This window comes from Magnolia sinica, chromosome 8 (genome assembly GCF_029962835.1).
Source record: "Magnolia sinica isolate HGM2019 chromosome 8, MsV1, whole genome shotgun sequence".
NCBI lineage: Eukaryota > Viridiplantae > Streptophyta > Magnoliopsida > Magnoliales > Magnoliaceae > Magnolia > Magnolia sinica.
Genome location: NC_080580.1, coordinates 90,565,320 through 90,581,174, shown reverse-complemented (window position 1 = coordinate 90,581,174; position 15,855 = coordinate 90,565,320). Strand labels below are relative to the sequence as shown.

The 15,855-nt window shown below is 40.2% G+C and overlaps 2 protein-coding genes and 1 long non-coding RNA gene across 3 annotated transcripts in view; 2 read left to right on the top strand and 1 right to left on the bottom strand.

Annotated features, from left to right (window-relative positions):
* LOC131254382 (uncharacterized) overlaps nucleotides 1-10,097 on the bottom strand; it is a 91,221-nt gene extending 81,124 nt beyond the window's left edge. Inside the window, exon 1 of the mRNA XM_058255370.1 lies at nucleotides 10,046-10,097. Within this exon, the coding sequence (XP_058111353.1) occupies nucleotides 10,046-10,097 (52 nt within the window). The remainder of the gene's footprint in view (nucleotides 1-10,045) is intronic.
* An 87-nt stretch (nucleotides 10,098-10,184) lies between these two features.
* LOC131253675 (uncharacterized) lies at nucleotides 10,185-12,522 on the top strand. The gene is made up of 2 exons (XM_058254786.1): nucleotides 10,185-10,688; nucleotides 10,754-12,522. The coding sequence occupies exon 2, from the start codon at nucleotides 10,956-10,958 to the stop codon at nucleotides 11,928-11,930; it is 975 nt and encodes a 324-aa protein (XP_058110769.1). The 5' UTR covers nucleotides 10,185-10,688; nucleotides 10,754-10,955; the 3' UTR covers nucleotides 11,931-12,522.
* Nucleotides 12,523-13,964: 1,442 nt separating this feature from the next.
* On the top strand, nucleotides 13,965-14,805 carry LOC131253676 (uncharacterized). Its single transcript, XR_009175277.1, has 2 exons — nucleotides 13,965-14,076; nucleotides 14,118-14,805. It is a non-coding gene; the product is annotated as an uncharacterized LOC131253676 (long non-coding RNA).
* The last annotated feature ends 1,050 nt before the right edge of the window (nucleotides 14,806-15,855 follow it).

Genomic DNA, 15,855 nt, shown 5'->3' with positions numbered 1-15,855 from the left:
CGCGAGCGAGTAAACTTAGCAATGCTACGTGCTTGTAATCGCTTAATAGAAAGAAAGAAAATGAAATTGATACTCTGACAGACTGTGTTTGGTGATACTCATGAACTTAAAAAAAATCATTCTTCAAATTAAAGTAATTCAAACTGTCCAAAATACGGTTCCCAATTTATACGTAAAAATAATCAAAATATTAAGCTTTTCTGCTCATTGGAATATTTGATTGGTGCACATTTATGGACGGTTAGAAATGAAATAATCCATTTATCCAATTTCATCCAACAAATCAAAGGTTAGGATTGTTCAACCGATCTGAATTTAAGATATGTAGTTACCAACAGTGAAATCCATAATTTAGTCTGTTTATATTGATTAAAATTTATACCACGTGTACAACTTCTGAGTGCCTGCGTATCAAGAATCATAGGCTGCAAGAGTACCATGTAACTCCAGATATTATAAAACAGGGTGCTCAATGCGCACGGCTTGTAGTTTAGTCGCCGCATGTGAAGCTTGTTTTCACAGATGCGCAGGACAATGAGCTGGCATTTATAATTTTTTTTTACTATTAAATAAAAGAGAACTTTCTATATTTGTTGGATCGTCGTACCAGAAATGACGACATCTGCCCTAACTTTTTATGAAATACCTCTTATGTCCTTACCTTTTGTTGTATGATACTCGGGTTGCGTATGACGCTTGATATGGAGGCTATCGGAACTTGTACATGTAGCCTATATAAAGTCAAACCAAACCTTCTTGATTTTTGCAGAGAACTGTCTTCAGGTCACAGTCGCGTGATCAGATTGATTGAATGATTTTAACCTCTGATTTGTGGACACTTGTTTGTGGAAATAGGATGCTAGATATTTTCAATTTAAACCGTCCATAACGTTCGCCGATCCCATACTCATATAATCAAATAATCTTTTTAAAATGATTCACTAGACTGAGTAACATAATTTGGACGGTTTAATTTGAATGATTGTACGCCACGTGAGCAATATATGAGTAGGGCTGTACACATACCGAGTTAGCTCGGTTAGCTTGTTCGACTCTACCCGAAAAAATGAGTTCGAGTTGAGTTGAGTTGAGTTGAGTTGGTTTTTTAAACTCGAAGAAATTTCAAATGGAGTTCCAGCTTGCCCGAACTCAACTCAACTTGGATCGAATCCTGACGTGAATTGAACTTGAATCGAACCAATTCGGTGACTCAATTACTTTAATAATGATGTTCCTCACCAAGTATTTGATAAAATAATTCAATAAATTGTCGATTGGGGATAAGAAATATATGTATATGAAACAAATATTCTTTTTATTTATTGATTTTGATGTTGTGTACAAGGTGTTTGATAAAATACACATAAAGATTTGTTGCTATTTTACATACAATAAGAAATTAAAAGTATGCTCTAATATTTGTGAAAATCTCGTACAAGCTCGATCTTAGCTTGAATTGACCTGAGTTGTTGAACGAACCGAGCCAAGCTGACCAATTAAGCTCAAGGACCGATTCGGGCTAAGTTCGACTTGAGGTCAACTAGTGGCCGAGCCAAGTCGAGTGGTGCCAAGCTCGACTCGGTTCAACTCATAAGCTCGTGCATATCATCCACCATGCTCTATGAGATTGTCAAAGTACTCCACCCCACCTGTCACTAGCTAGTAACATATTAGGGTTTTTAGGGGCCACCTGGATCTATGAATTTCATCCACATTGTACATCCATTTTTTCCTATTATATTAGGCTAAAATATCAAAAATTGAGGTAGATCCACGGTTCAAATGGACCACTCAACAAGGAAACAACATTGATAATGACACCCACCTTGAAAACTTTCTAGAACCCATCGTGATGGTTAATTACCATATAACCTTTTCATAAGGGCACATAGACCTGGCTGTAGGGGATACAAAAATATTGGATAGCTAAAAAATTTCTGGGGCCCCAAAACGTTTTCAACGGCAGGTGTTTAATCCTCAATGTGTGGTCCATTTGACCCTTAAAATTTACTATTTTTAAATATTATATTTTAAAATGATATTTAAAAATGGATAGACGGTGTGGATAAAACTCATACATAACAATGGCCCTCGGATCGGGGTACTACCAATCCGCGTCCGTAAACACTGTTACTCTAGTTCTCAGATACTCTGGCTGCGTATGATGTTTGATACGCAGGCAGTAAGAAACTGCATACTTGGAACATATTAACTCAAAAGACACCCACTAGATCGTTCATTACACTGCCTTCGATTTACGAGCCCATTAGCAGATTGGTTGAATAATCTTGGCCCTTGATTCACGGATGCTTGTGAAAAGGACCATTGGATTTTTTTATTTCAACGTCCAATAAATGTTCACTAATCCGATATTCCAATAATCCAATAAGGATAATTTTTGGTTCATGATATATATACACGTATTTCCATAATTTGAACGTTTTGATTTTATTACTTATATGCCACGTGTGCAATTTCTAAGTGGCTGCGTATCATCCATTACACTGCCAGCGTATCAAAGTTTTTATCGGTTTTATTACAATATGAGTACGTAGTCGGGCCTTTAATCTTTGAATATTGGACACTTTGTAAATGATCCAAACCGTTTATACAATGGGTCCCACGTATTTGGATGACAAATGATAAATAAAAGCTCTTTAATTGCATTATTTAAACTTTTAATTATTTTGCTATTTTGCTTTAAATATAGACGGTCACCATTGGCTAATATACCTATGGTCATATTCTAATTCGCCGGGATGCATTCGAACAAGTCTACAAAGTTTTGGATTGAACACCTCCCATTGAAAACTCACTACAAGTTCACGCTGGATTATGTGACTTTATGGACAGGTTGGATGTCCAATAAATATTACATTATCTCTATTGCTTTTTGTCTTGTGGTCCACATTAGTTTAAGATCCATTTTGCTTTTGTTATATATATGCGCACCAGTTCGTATAAAATTCGTGTGGACTTTTTGAGAACTCATCATGTGTCACGTGAATCTTAAATCTGAATGGTCCATGCGATGCAGCACCCCATGAAACCCCTGGAGCCTAAACTCGGCCGGCCATGGAAAAAGAAAACAGTTTCCTCCTTGATTTGCATATCTTTTTGCCATGGCTCACTAGAGTTTTAGATGAGGGCGAAAATTGATTCTCATCACATAGATCGTTCGGATTAGACACACATGACATTGTGTGCAAAGGTGTGCATGTGCATGCGTGTGTGTGTAGGAAAAAGTTCTATACGGTCAAGCTCATGGGAACTCCCCATGAGGTTGAGCTGTGTGGGCCCCACCATGATGTATGTCGAACATTAACATCGCGCATTTGATGGGTCCCATGTAAATTATGGGATATCCAAAAAATCGGTTGTATACGGAACTCTGGTGGGCCATATCATCTAAAATCATGTGAAGACATGCCTAAAACATATAAAAACACTTAGTGGAGCCCACCTGAAATTTGGATGCGTCTAAAACTTGGTTTGACCCCTCATCCAAGTGGGACACACAATGGATGGGCTGGATTTGTGAACCACATCTCGGTGGGCCCAAAAAATTATTATGAATATTTTAATGGAGGGTAACCCCTCTTAACTTTTGTATGTGGTGTGGCCCACGCAAGTCACGGATTGACTTGATTTTTAAGCCCTAGGCCCGTCATGGAATGGTGCATCTAACTGATGGAGTAGATGTTCGACATACATCATGGTGGGAACCACACAGCTCGACCTCATGGGGAGTTCCCTTGAGCTTGAGTTTGACCTTATAAAACATTTTCCATATATATATATAAGGTAGAGTTGAGGTTGAGTTGTGCGAGCCTCATCGTGACGCGTGTCAAACATCTATCCCATCAGTTAGATGCACCATTCCATGGTGGGGCTCGGGCTTAAAAATCAAGTCAATCGATGACTTTTGTAGGCCACACTATGTACAAAAGTTAAGAGGGGATACCCTCCCATTAAAACATTTATAATCATTTGTTGGGCCCACCGAGGTGTGGTTTACAAATCCAGCCCATCCATTATATGTGTCCCACTTGGATGAGGGGTTAGACCAAGTTTTAGATGCATCCAAATTTTAGGTGAGCCCCACCAAATGCTTTTATATGTTTTAGGCATGTCTTCACATGATTTTAGATAGGGTTGTTCATGAGTCGAGCTAGCTTGAAAAACTTGCTTGACTCTGCTCGAGTCAGCTTGGATTAACTCAGCTTGAATGACCGATTCGGGTCAAGTCAAGCTAATTGTTTGAAGCTCGAGTTGAGTTCGAGTCGAGTTCGACCAAGGGGCATTTCAACTCAACTCGACTCGAAGCTTGAACTCGGGCTTGATTAATAAATATATTAAATATTTTATATATATATATAAAAGTTTTAAGTTTTAACTTTAAAAGAAAAAAAATAAAAAATAAAATAAACCCTAAAGTCTCTACCCGACCACACACACCCCCTTTCCCTTTCCCTTTTCCTTTCTTCTCTTTCTCTACCTGTTGCCAGCCGCACGCTCTCCCGGACCACCACCACTAGTTTTCATTTCAGCTTTATAATAGTATGATTTCAATCTCTTGAGATCTACTTCTTGGGCGAGAAACCCAAGAAATCCGAGATGAGTTATTCTCAGATTTGTTAGAGGTTCAAGGAAATACAATGATCTGATTGGCAAGAGTTCTTTACTTGGATTTCTAATCTGTGTTCTGCTATGTTTCTTTTTTAGTACTTGAATTTCTGTTGGTGAAAGAAGATCAAGAACAGATCGGTTCATACAGGTTTCCTCATCCGATTTGAAGCTTTGTTTGGCTTTTTCATCGGATTTTGCTTTGATTTTTCTAGAAATTTTGAATTTTTTATCAATGGAGGAGGATCAAAAACAGAATCTATTACTCTCTCACCCAACAAGCTCAAGCTCGACTCGACTCGAACCACTAGCTTGACTCAAACTCGACTCGACAACTTTGACAAACAAGCTAAGCTTCAATGTTGAGTTCGAGCTCGAACTTGAGTACAACTTGGACAAATTGAGCCGAGCTTGGCCCACCTCGACTCGAGTCGGCTCGATGCCCACCTCTAATTTTTGATGATATGGCCTACCTGAGTTCTATATACGACTAATTTTTGTAATATTTCATAATTTAAAGGGGATTCATCTAATGTACGATGTTGATGTTCGACACACATCATAGTAGGGCCCACACAACTCAACCTCATGGGAAGTTCCTATGAGCTCAACAGCATAGAACCATTTCCCATGCACACACACACACACTCGATTTCTAATTTAATCTTGCAAAATGGATGAGCAATGTAATGATGATGTACACATGATAATCGGGCCCTCAAAACTCGGTGATGACAACACACCATAGTAAGTGGGGCTAGGCTACATTACTAGCCCCTCTGGTACCGAGATCATCTATGCTTGAAAAATCAACATAATGTATGTCTTATTCATATGCTGTCCATTTATTTTGCCAGCTCATTTTAATAGATGAGTTTGAATTTGGAATTGAACTGCTATCGTTAAACGATACAATGAGTTATTAATATTTATTTCTCATCTAAGAATAATAAAGAATTAAAACAACTATCAGTTTGATATAGAACTTTTATATCCCAATAAATTTGTAGTGGCCATTGTTCAACCACCAAATTAAGATACCCCTGAGATTCGAATATGAGTTATTTCCTTAAAATGATATGAAAAAAATGGATGAATTATACATCTAAAACACATGTGAAGACCACAAGTATTTTTCCAACACCCACAAATACGAACCCACTATATCCGAGTCCCCATTGTACATGGGTAATTGGGGGAGCAGATTAGTTGAGACCCAGATCTCTTATAAGGCCTACTGTGATGTATGTGACTACATTCCATCTGTATTTAAAGCCTATTTTTAGGATATGATCTTAAAAATGAAGCAGTTCCAAATCACGTGCGGTACTTTTATTTAGGTGGGCCACAAATGCTCTGGATCAAGATGACGTTTGTGTGGTCTTTTATCCTGTTGTTGGACAGAAAATAAAGTGGAATCCATGAAGTTTTAATGGTGGGGATTCAATCATGGTGTGGTCCACCGTAGATATGAGTCAGCTTCATTGTTTGGGATCAAGCCCTATTTTGAGCTTTCAAAATGGTTGGACGGTGTGGATTTAAGTCACATACATCACTGTTACCCCGCGGCGGTCTCACCTAATCCGCTCTCGGGTCATTGGTATGACTCCGTACAAGTCTGCGACGTGTACGAAAAGAAATGCACGGATGAGTGGGAAGGGCAATCGAGCTGTCAAGGCATCGAGATTACCGGACCGAGGTCTGTTAATACCACACGCTTGCTTTAGCCTCGAACCTTCACACGCGGCGCACGTGCTTAACAGTAAGCTTCTGCATGAGGTGGGCCCTACCATGCGGATGGCCTGATCCACGTTCAGCAGATGAGTTCGATCGAAGGGTTTTCTTTTCCCACACTCACTCTTTCGACACGCATCTTGACACGCGGCACACGTGGCTGTGTGGGACACACGAGCTGCCTACAGTCCGAAGCTAGGTGGGGCCCAACGTGATGTATCCATCCTGTCCATCCGTTCTTCTAGATCATATTAGAACCTGAGGCAGAAAAACGAGGTGGATCCAGGACTCAAGTGGGCCACACCAAGAGAAACAGTGGGGGTTGAGCACCCACCTTTCAAAAATTCGTGGGGCCAATGAAGTTATGAATCGACCTAAATTTTCAGTGCATCCATGTGGGAATGACCTTATGAACGGTTTGGATGGCATATAAATATCAAGGTGTACCTTGGGAATGTTTCAACGGTAGACATTCCACTCCCCACTTATTCCCGTCGTATGGCCCATTTGAGTATTGGATCCACCTCATTTTTGGATTCAACGATTAAAATGAGCTGGAAAAACCGATGGACGGGGTGGATTTGTCACAAACATCACAGTGGCCCGCCTTATGCACGGTGGTAAAAAAGATCAAGATGGTCCAGTAATCATCCGGCCAGCATGAATGGACCGTGCAGATAAACTTGCGGATGGTCAAGATGATTTACATGCTAGGAAGGGCCCACCTGATGCACGGCTTGGAGCTCTCACTCAATTGCCTAGTTGGCACGAATGGGGCTTTCAAAGATTACCACCCTCATCGGGTAATCTGACTATCAAGTTCGTGGATATTTATTGGACGGTTAAAAATGAAAAGTATCTAATGGTCTTATTTCAACGAACAAGTGTCCACGATCAGATATTATAGTCTTTTAAATAATCTGATTTCACGAACTGCTCCTTAAATACAGTGGATTACACAATTTAGTTGGTTTAATTCGAGTAATTCTTATGCCATATGTAAAATTTCTGACTGCCTGTGTATCAAGTGCCCTATGCTGCTTGAGTATCATATCACAAAAAATAAAATAAATTGATACTCTGAAAGAGTGCGATAGATGATACACAGGCACCTAAAAAATGCGCACTTGGCTGAAGTTTAAATGAAATGACCAAATCTTGGGTCCTATTTTGATGTATCATTAACCAAAACTACACTCATTTAATTATCTGACCATCGGATTGGAGGATATTTATTGGACGGTTAAAAATGAAAAATCAAATGGTCCTATTTAATATTGTTCAACTAATCTCATTTTTTGGACTTGCTTCACACCTCCAACAAAGGCGCACTTGGATGAGATCAGAGCCACTCATCAGGCTCTCCAAACAACGAAAAATAACTTATCTAAAATATCATGCCGTTAAATAATCATCATGTCTGCCAAAGCAAGTCCAAGAGCCAAAAGATTGGTGAAAAGAAACTGACAGACGGTTCAGATTCTATGTGTAGATGTGGCCCAATTGATGATCGTATATTGTTTAGTTTTGATCACCAGAATCTAAACACCAAGGATCGACTGACGAACCGTTCTGATCTTTTACATGTGCGAATCCTCTCCACGTGCGAAGCGGTTGCATTTAGCATATATCTCGATAAACGGACCGTCACTGAGGACCGAGGAGTAAATGTAATTTGAACGTTAGGAAAAGCGGGCTTTAAAGAAGAGAGCAACCATTTACTTCCACTCCTACTGACATGACAATGCTCCCCTTTTCTTACTTTTGGTAATATAATAGTACTAATCTGTATAATTAATATTATAAATTAGGAATTATGGCCTGATTATTATCATGGGTGGGTGTAGATATCAACTCGCTTGAAAGCGGGGAAGCTATTTGATACTCTGACGGAATATGATGCTTGATACGCAGGCACTAAAACAGTATTGTCTTGTGCTATGTCAACTGAAATTAAACCGTTTAAATTGTTTAATTCACTGTGTATAAATCATAATTCGAAAATGAGGTTGGTCGAAGGATCCTACTCTCTGATTTATGACCAATTTTTTGTTGAAAACTGGCCATCGGATGTTTTCTTTTCTAACCGTCCAATAAATGTCCACCAATACAAGTCGTAAATAATTAAAAAAAAGTAAGTTTTGGTTCATAATACATTTAATCTGGAAGTCATTGATTTGGACAGTTCATTTCAATCACTGGTATGCCACATATGCAGCACATCTAAGTCCCTGAGTATCATCCATCACAGTCTACCCGAGTATTGAACCTCTATTAAATGTGCATGGCTGGTGTTGTTGATATTTGCAAAAATTACCAGAAAAGGACTATGAAAAGTACATTCGAAGCTGGACGTTTTCAAGAACGCCTCTCGACATATATCGTACAGTACATCGCGACGGTCAGTCTGAAAACGACCTTACCATTATCTTGCGGGCTCTCGATTGGATGGCTTTGATCATCTGATCAAACTGGCTATAGAGTCATTTTCGCGGAAACGAATTGGCAACTCCCCCTGCCACCAACCAATGGCTGATGGTCGGTGCTCTGTGGGCCCCACCATGATGTATGTGTTTCATCCATGCCGTCCATCTATTTTTCGAGATAATTTTAGTATATGAGACGAAAAATGACGTATATCCCAATCTCAGGGGGACCACATTACAGAAACAGTGTTAAATGAACATCGACCGTTAAAAACTTTTTGGGGCCCATAAAAGTTTTGGATCAATCCGATCTTTGTTTTTTCCCTTCATCTAGGTCTGTATGACCTAAGCAACAGATTGGATGTCAAACAAATAGTACAGTTGGCCTTAGGAGGATTTTAATGGTGGATATCCAATAACTATTGTTTTACTGTGGTGTGGTCTACCTGAGATTTATTTCCCTCTCATTTTTTGGATCAACCCCTAAAATTATCTGTAAAAATGGATGAACGGCATGGATGAAACACATACACCATGGTTGGGCCCACAGAGCACTGTGGCAGGGTGAGTAGCCTATCCGTTTTCCCATTTTCAGTGGATCATGATCTTAAATGGAACCCTCAATGGTCTCGCATGGTACAATAAATGGCGCTCAGTATCTTCTCTGATCAGAACCGCTCATCTGCAGGGGTTGGTCCCCCTCGGCCAAAATTGGCCCTGTGTAGACAATCTAAACTCCCCATTTGAGAGGCTTTCGACCGTTGGATCAGAATATTCTGAAAGCCATCCATGGGCCCATTGCACCACAAAAGTAGTGTCATTTGAACTGTACTACTAACCAATCGAAGGTGGGTGCCACTTGATGGACGGTTCTGATTTTCCGGAAACTAAAAAGTTTGCTATGATGGCGGACCGTGATGGTACTTGCACATGCACTCACTTGTAGTCTTGTACAACTGGAATAAACTGTCCAAATTATGGGTCCAGCTAGTGGTAATATAGAAGAATAAATAACACAAATGGCATAATCTCCTGACTAGCTAACTGCTGATGGTTAAACAAAAAATTTCAACGGCCTAATTTTAACTAACAGATGTCCACCAATCGGAAATCAGAAGCATCCAATCGATGTTTAGATATTTTTACGGCCCATCTGAAGTGGGCCAATATATTTGGACGGTTCAATTAATATCCACATGTATTAGATGTGGACAATCTTCTGAGTGCGTGTCTACAAACAATCAAATAACTCAACCTACCTTTCACCGCTTCAGTGATTACTGATGAGTGACTTCGGAGAGGTGGGGACATCTTCGTCCATCTAACAAAATCCAAGGGTATTTTCGTCGGTATAAAAAACAGCGGGGTTTATCAGTGTTTTATCTGCCACGGGTTCGGGATCTTTTCCGCATTTCAGAGCTCTGGATTTTTTAGGGTTCTCTCCCTCGATCTTCAGAAGCTCTTTCGATTCCGATAGCTTCGACTCGATTCTTAAAATCTTCTTTCTTTTCGACATTGGTTCCGGTATTTCGAGATCTTCGGTGTTCAATTTTCAGGAAATACTGTGGAAATTCATTCAATTCGAACGAGCTGCGATTTCGCTCTCTTTCCATGCAATTTCCTCAACATCTTGCTCAAAATGCCAACGGATTGAAGCTTTTCGGCCCCTTGCAGGGTTTTCAGCTAGCTCTGCTGCTCCCGATGCAAGATCTTGTGTGAGAACGGAGGAAAATGATGGATTCTAGAGATCTCTAGGGTTTTGGCAAGTTTCATGTTGGGATAATCGAGAAAATCCGAGCTTTTGGAGGTTTCCTTTTGAGAAATGCTTAACAGCAGCGGCATTGCTAGAAAATCGACGCTCTGTATGAGATTCTAGGGTTTCTGTTGAAAGTCCTGATTCAGGTATTTTGAAGAAATTGTGGTTTTTATTATTTAATTTCTGGTGCTTATTATTTCTGTTGGGACAGAGACGTAAAAATCCGATGGCATTTCGATGAACAATGCTGAAATTACAGTGCTCCGATTTGTGAGTCCATAGATATCCGAGCTGAGTTCTTTTGAGATTTCTTTGTAAAAATGCTGAGGGAAAGGTTTATTCACCGAATGGTCTCTTTTCCTTGAAGAAAGATCCGATCTTTTGAATATCCGTTTGTTTTGAAGCATAGATCAATGGAGTTTATATACTGTTTCTCGGTGCATCTTGTATTCGTCATGTGGATTGTTTTTTCGTCGCCAGAAGTTACAGCTCAGTCATTGCCGGAATCTTCTAAAGTTTCAGTGCGGCAGCTAGACGCGCTTCTTCAGGACTATACTTACAGGTCATTCGTCCGCCTCGTCCACCCAAAGACAGGACGACTCTACAATGCTCCAGTTCCGGCCAATCTATCCACAATAAAGCTGACCGCAATGAGACTCCGCAGCGGTAGTCTGCGGAGCAAAGGAGTTCATGGCTATAATGAGTTTGAAATCCCTGATGGAATCATTGCTAAACCTTATGTCCTGCGGCTCATTCTTGTATTCCAGAATTTGGGTAACTTGTCTTCTTTCTATTATGGTCTGCAAGGTTATAGGTTTTTAGCGCCCGTGCTCGGCCTCCTTGCATATGATGCAACGAATTTATCTGCTACGGGTTTGCCTGAATTAGATATAACGCTATCGAAGGGACCCATTTCGATTCAGTTTAGAGATGTCGAAACAGCGCCGAGTGGGTCAACTCCGAAGTGTGTTTGGTTTGATTTGGATGCTTTGCCACAATTCAGTGATTTGGAATCGAGCAATGTCTGTTCAACGAGTCACCAGGGGCATTTCTCTATTGTGGTTGAGTCTACTGCGCCTGCTCCTGCACCAGTGGCTCCGCCTAGTCCTGTCCCAGCAGGTCCAAATTTGAGCCCCGGTCATGGAAAAAACAAGTCGAAGGCGTGGAAGATTGCCGTTCCTGTGGTGGGCGGGTTCATATTATTGGTTCTGTTTGTTATGCTGTTGGTGTGGTTGATAAGATATAGACAAAATAAGAAGATGGCAGAGATGGAACGCCAGGCGGACATCGGGGAGGCATTGCAGATGACGTCTATTGGACATACAAGGGCCCCAGTGGCGATGGGTACTCGGACACCGCCATCCCTTGAGAATGAATATGTGCCTTGAAAGTGGTTGGACGTGGGCGAATTCGTACTTCCTTTTTTCTCCCGGTAATTTATTGGTCCTGGCTGGTATCATAGGAATGAGCTGTGGATCCCCCTTCCAAGTGTTTGATATGTACAGACTGCCACTGCATTGTTCCTTCTGCCCGGGTCATTTGTAGATGATTTCCGTGAGACGGGTATGATTCTAAATGCTGTCATCTGTTCAGTTCCTTTCAGTTCAGCCAAGGGTGTCGCTTCGAATCACACATTCTTTTGGAGGAGTTACTATCACTCCTGTGTTTGAAATTGTTTATGTTCGCATCGTTGATTGTCTCTCCTTCTCCTTGTGGGAATTGAAATTAGTGTCCGCCACAGAGAAGGAAATTTCTTCCTATATTCCAGGCTGGAATCGATTTCATATATTTAGTATGTTGCCGTATTCCGGTCTGGAGCTTTGCCAATAAAGCTGGAATCAATTCATCTCCTCTTTCCGGTGCCTAGTTGCTGTTTGGTTGTTTTGATCCTGGTGTAACTCTGTTGATTTCTTATATTCACTGCAGACACGGGTATGCTGTTGTTTCTATTTTCATTGGAATATGATTGCTGTCAATTCATCTTCTCTTCTCATTTACTGCATTGTTGAAACTGGAAGCGAATTATCTAAGGCATCCTGTCCATTTAGTCATACATAGATACAACAGTAATGCATACATTGGTGGAAAAAAACAAGCAATTACAGACATGTATGATGGAGACACATAGCTCTATGCACATGCATGTGTTTGGCTGCATACAACGCTAATGTATTTGAGCATTCACATGTTAGAATACTTATAGGTTCTTAATTTTAGGAACCTTCTATATAACATGTCACACCAGCTCTAGTTTTGGGCTTCCGCTCGCCAACCCCATCACTGTCATGGCACCATCAAATATTCAAAACCACCTTTATCAGTGGTGGTTTTATATTAGTGGTTTCGTCTTGTTATTGGAGTTCGGACATGTTAATTAAAAGTCCATTAAGACAATCAACAAATTTGTTTGTTTTCTTTATCTTATTGAATACAACGTGGAATTTTAAATCTTGATATCGTTTTACAAATGAGAAATGTTCACATACAGCGTTGCATGGGATCTTTAACATACAACAACCCTGTCATTCCTGCCAAAGTGCAACTTGTTAATAACTGCTGAGCTGTTCAAATGGGTGGGACACATCATAAATATTATCTGGGGAAGAAACCAAGATGGTCAATTCATCATGAGGCCACACCTTTGACACCAATGGACAGCTGATGGTCTGACTCAATGTACATGTCTGGCCCAACCTAATAAGTGGATAGTTCCAATTTTGCTCCACGTGATCTTCATCATAGTCCACCATTTTCACAGCTCCACATTCCATAAAAGTGGCACGTAAGAAAAAAATAATAACGTTGAAACAAATACCTTTCTTAGCTACTCTACTTGCTGTCATATTGTTCAGATTCATGATGTAAGTCATGGCCCAGGGGGCACAATGTAATAGACTATTACATAGATTGAAAGTAAATAGATTAGGTAAAGTAGACTTAGATGGTGTGGTCGTGCGCAATGGAGACCAAGAACATGCCAGTTTGGAGTGAGTTGGTAGAAGTCGAAGGCTCTAAAAAGCCAAGGGTAAGGCCCAAAATGACGTGGATGGATGTAGTATGAAAAGTCTAATGACCTATGGTCTAACTGAAGGTATTGCCCTTAATAGTGGAACGGCATAACAAGATTCATGTAGCCAACCCCAATTAATTGGGATAAGGCGTAGATGATGATGGTGGTGAGCTACTTGCTTTCCTTTTCCCTGAAATGCTTTCATGCTAGAGAATCTGCTCCTGCTTCTGCTTTTATGTAGGTAACGTTTACGTTTTTGCTTGTGGATTGGAAGATACATTTAGGAATGTTCTTTATTTATATACAAGATGGAATCTTCTTCTTCCTCTTTCTTCTTCTTCTTCTTCTTCTTCTTTCTTTTTTTTTTTTCCGCATTTCAGAACCCTATTCAATGGAGCATCAAACATGTGATGTGATATGTGCGCATGCTTAAACATCAGAACTGTTGGATACTGACGATAGAAAACATGACATCCATCCATACATTTGTATGATATGATCGAAGACATCCTATCCTACAACTTGTTGTTTTTAAAAGCATAAAATGTAAAAAATAAAAATAAAGGATTTAGATCAGTAAAAACTTAGATAAAACTGCATAAATTGTATATGAATAGTGTAAGAAAAGATCAATTAAGCTTTTGATATTTTTCTAAACTGTCCTGCATCACAGCTTTTGAGGGTTCATGTCCTGTTTGCTGTGTGAATGTATTGTGGGATGCGCAAGAAATCAGAAACTAGAATATGATATTGCTTCAGAATTTCTGAATGGGCCCCACACTATTACTAGTTGCTTGTTTTTTAGTCCAAATGTTGCCGCACAGATCCATCTTTCCATTCCCAATTTCAGACCTTTGCCACGGAAATCTGTCTTTCCATTTTCAATTTCAATTCAACCTATTAAATGGTCATGAAAAGTCTCTTTGGCAGTCATTGGCTCCGATTGGTCGATTTTTCTATCATCCTATTTCAAATTCATGATTTCAGATCTCTTATTACAATCTGCCAGCTATTTGGACTCTGCTTGATGCTTTTGAATCTCTGTTCCTTGAAGAAATTGCAAGATTACTTGCAGTTGAGTTTGTTTTGCCTGTGCAGTCAATGAAAGCAATTGGCTGCTGCTGCCGCATTTGTTGCCCAACCGATCCCAGTTGCTGAGATGGTCCGGTGATCTGAGCCATCCATGTATTCTGGGTATTATGGTCCAATAATCACGATTCAGAAATGATATTATCCTTGGATTTTTAGTTGAATGTGAGCCGTTGAATATTTTCTTTCAATGTTCGAAAGTGATCTGCGCACTGTGCTGATCAGAATCATCAGCTTCTTATGGCGGTCCATGTAGCAAACAAACCATCCAGTGTGTGGACAGTCCGATCATCGGACCATCTCAACATGTAGGCCCCAATGGGATGTCACTTGCTGTGGTCCAGAGTCGTGGCAAGGTTCGTGGTTCTGCCCATCATGGTTCTAAATCACAGTGACTGGATTTGAAACTTGCTGAGTCAACTCGATGAGAATTGGGCCGAGTCACTATGAAACTTGGTGATGAGCTCGACTCGATTCAGACCTGGTAAGATTCATCGAGAGTACTCCAACTGAATTACTTGCTGAGTGAATTTGTTTTAAATAAAAAGATGCAAATGGTGGGTGAAAGTCAAAACTCAATTTTCAGTATGAGGTCTCCAACTGCAACCAGTTGGACCACAAGTTACAGTCCACTCAGTTCCAACCTTTCAATGTTTGTGCAACATCCAATCCGTCCAATAGCTTGTCTCCAAAATCAGGATTCCCTTAGGCCAGAATCAGCCAAATCCACTCATGGACCACAACTGTATTTGCTTGCTGTTAATCAGTGGCTAAATATCATTTCTATTTCGTGGCCTACATGATGAATAGGTAGATATGATTTTTGCATTAAGTGATCCTCATGGTGGGGCCCACCTATTGGAAGGTTTGGATGTTGCATTCATTCGACAGGTTGGAAGTTATCCTCTACGTGGACCATAACTTATAGTCCCAACTACCAACTTGAGAGCTTCTCTTTAAATATATATTATTAGTTAAATCCGATTCTTAGTTTAATTATCAGTGCTTTGCTAAAGCCCACACGCGTTTACCCAATCGGCAATGCACACGCCACCACGTTTGCCAGCCTGGTTGATAGGTGAAATATCTGAGCCATCCATCAAGTGGACCTCACTATGTCGATGTTACTACCCAAAGATAAGGTGAAATGATTCGATGGGTTAGAAAATATCAGCTGATTTTTCTCACAACAGCACATTTGTTCTGTTAATTTT

Excerpts from the sequence above, each read along its gene's own strand:
- LOC131253675 (XM_058254786.1), top strand. The coding sequence starts at position 10,956 with ATGGAGTTTATATACTGTTTCTCGGTGCATCTTGTATTCGTCATGTGG.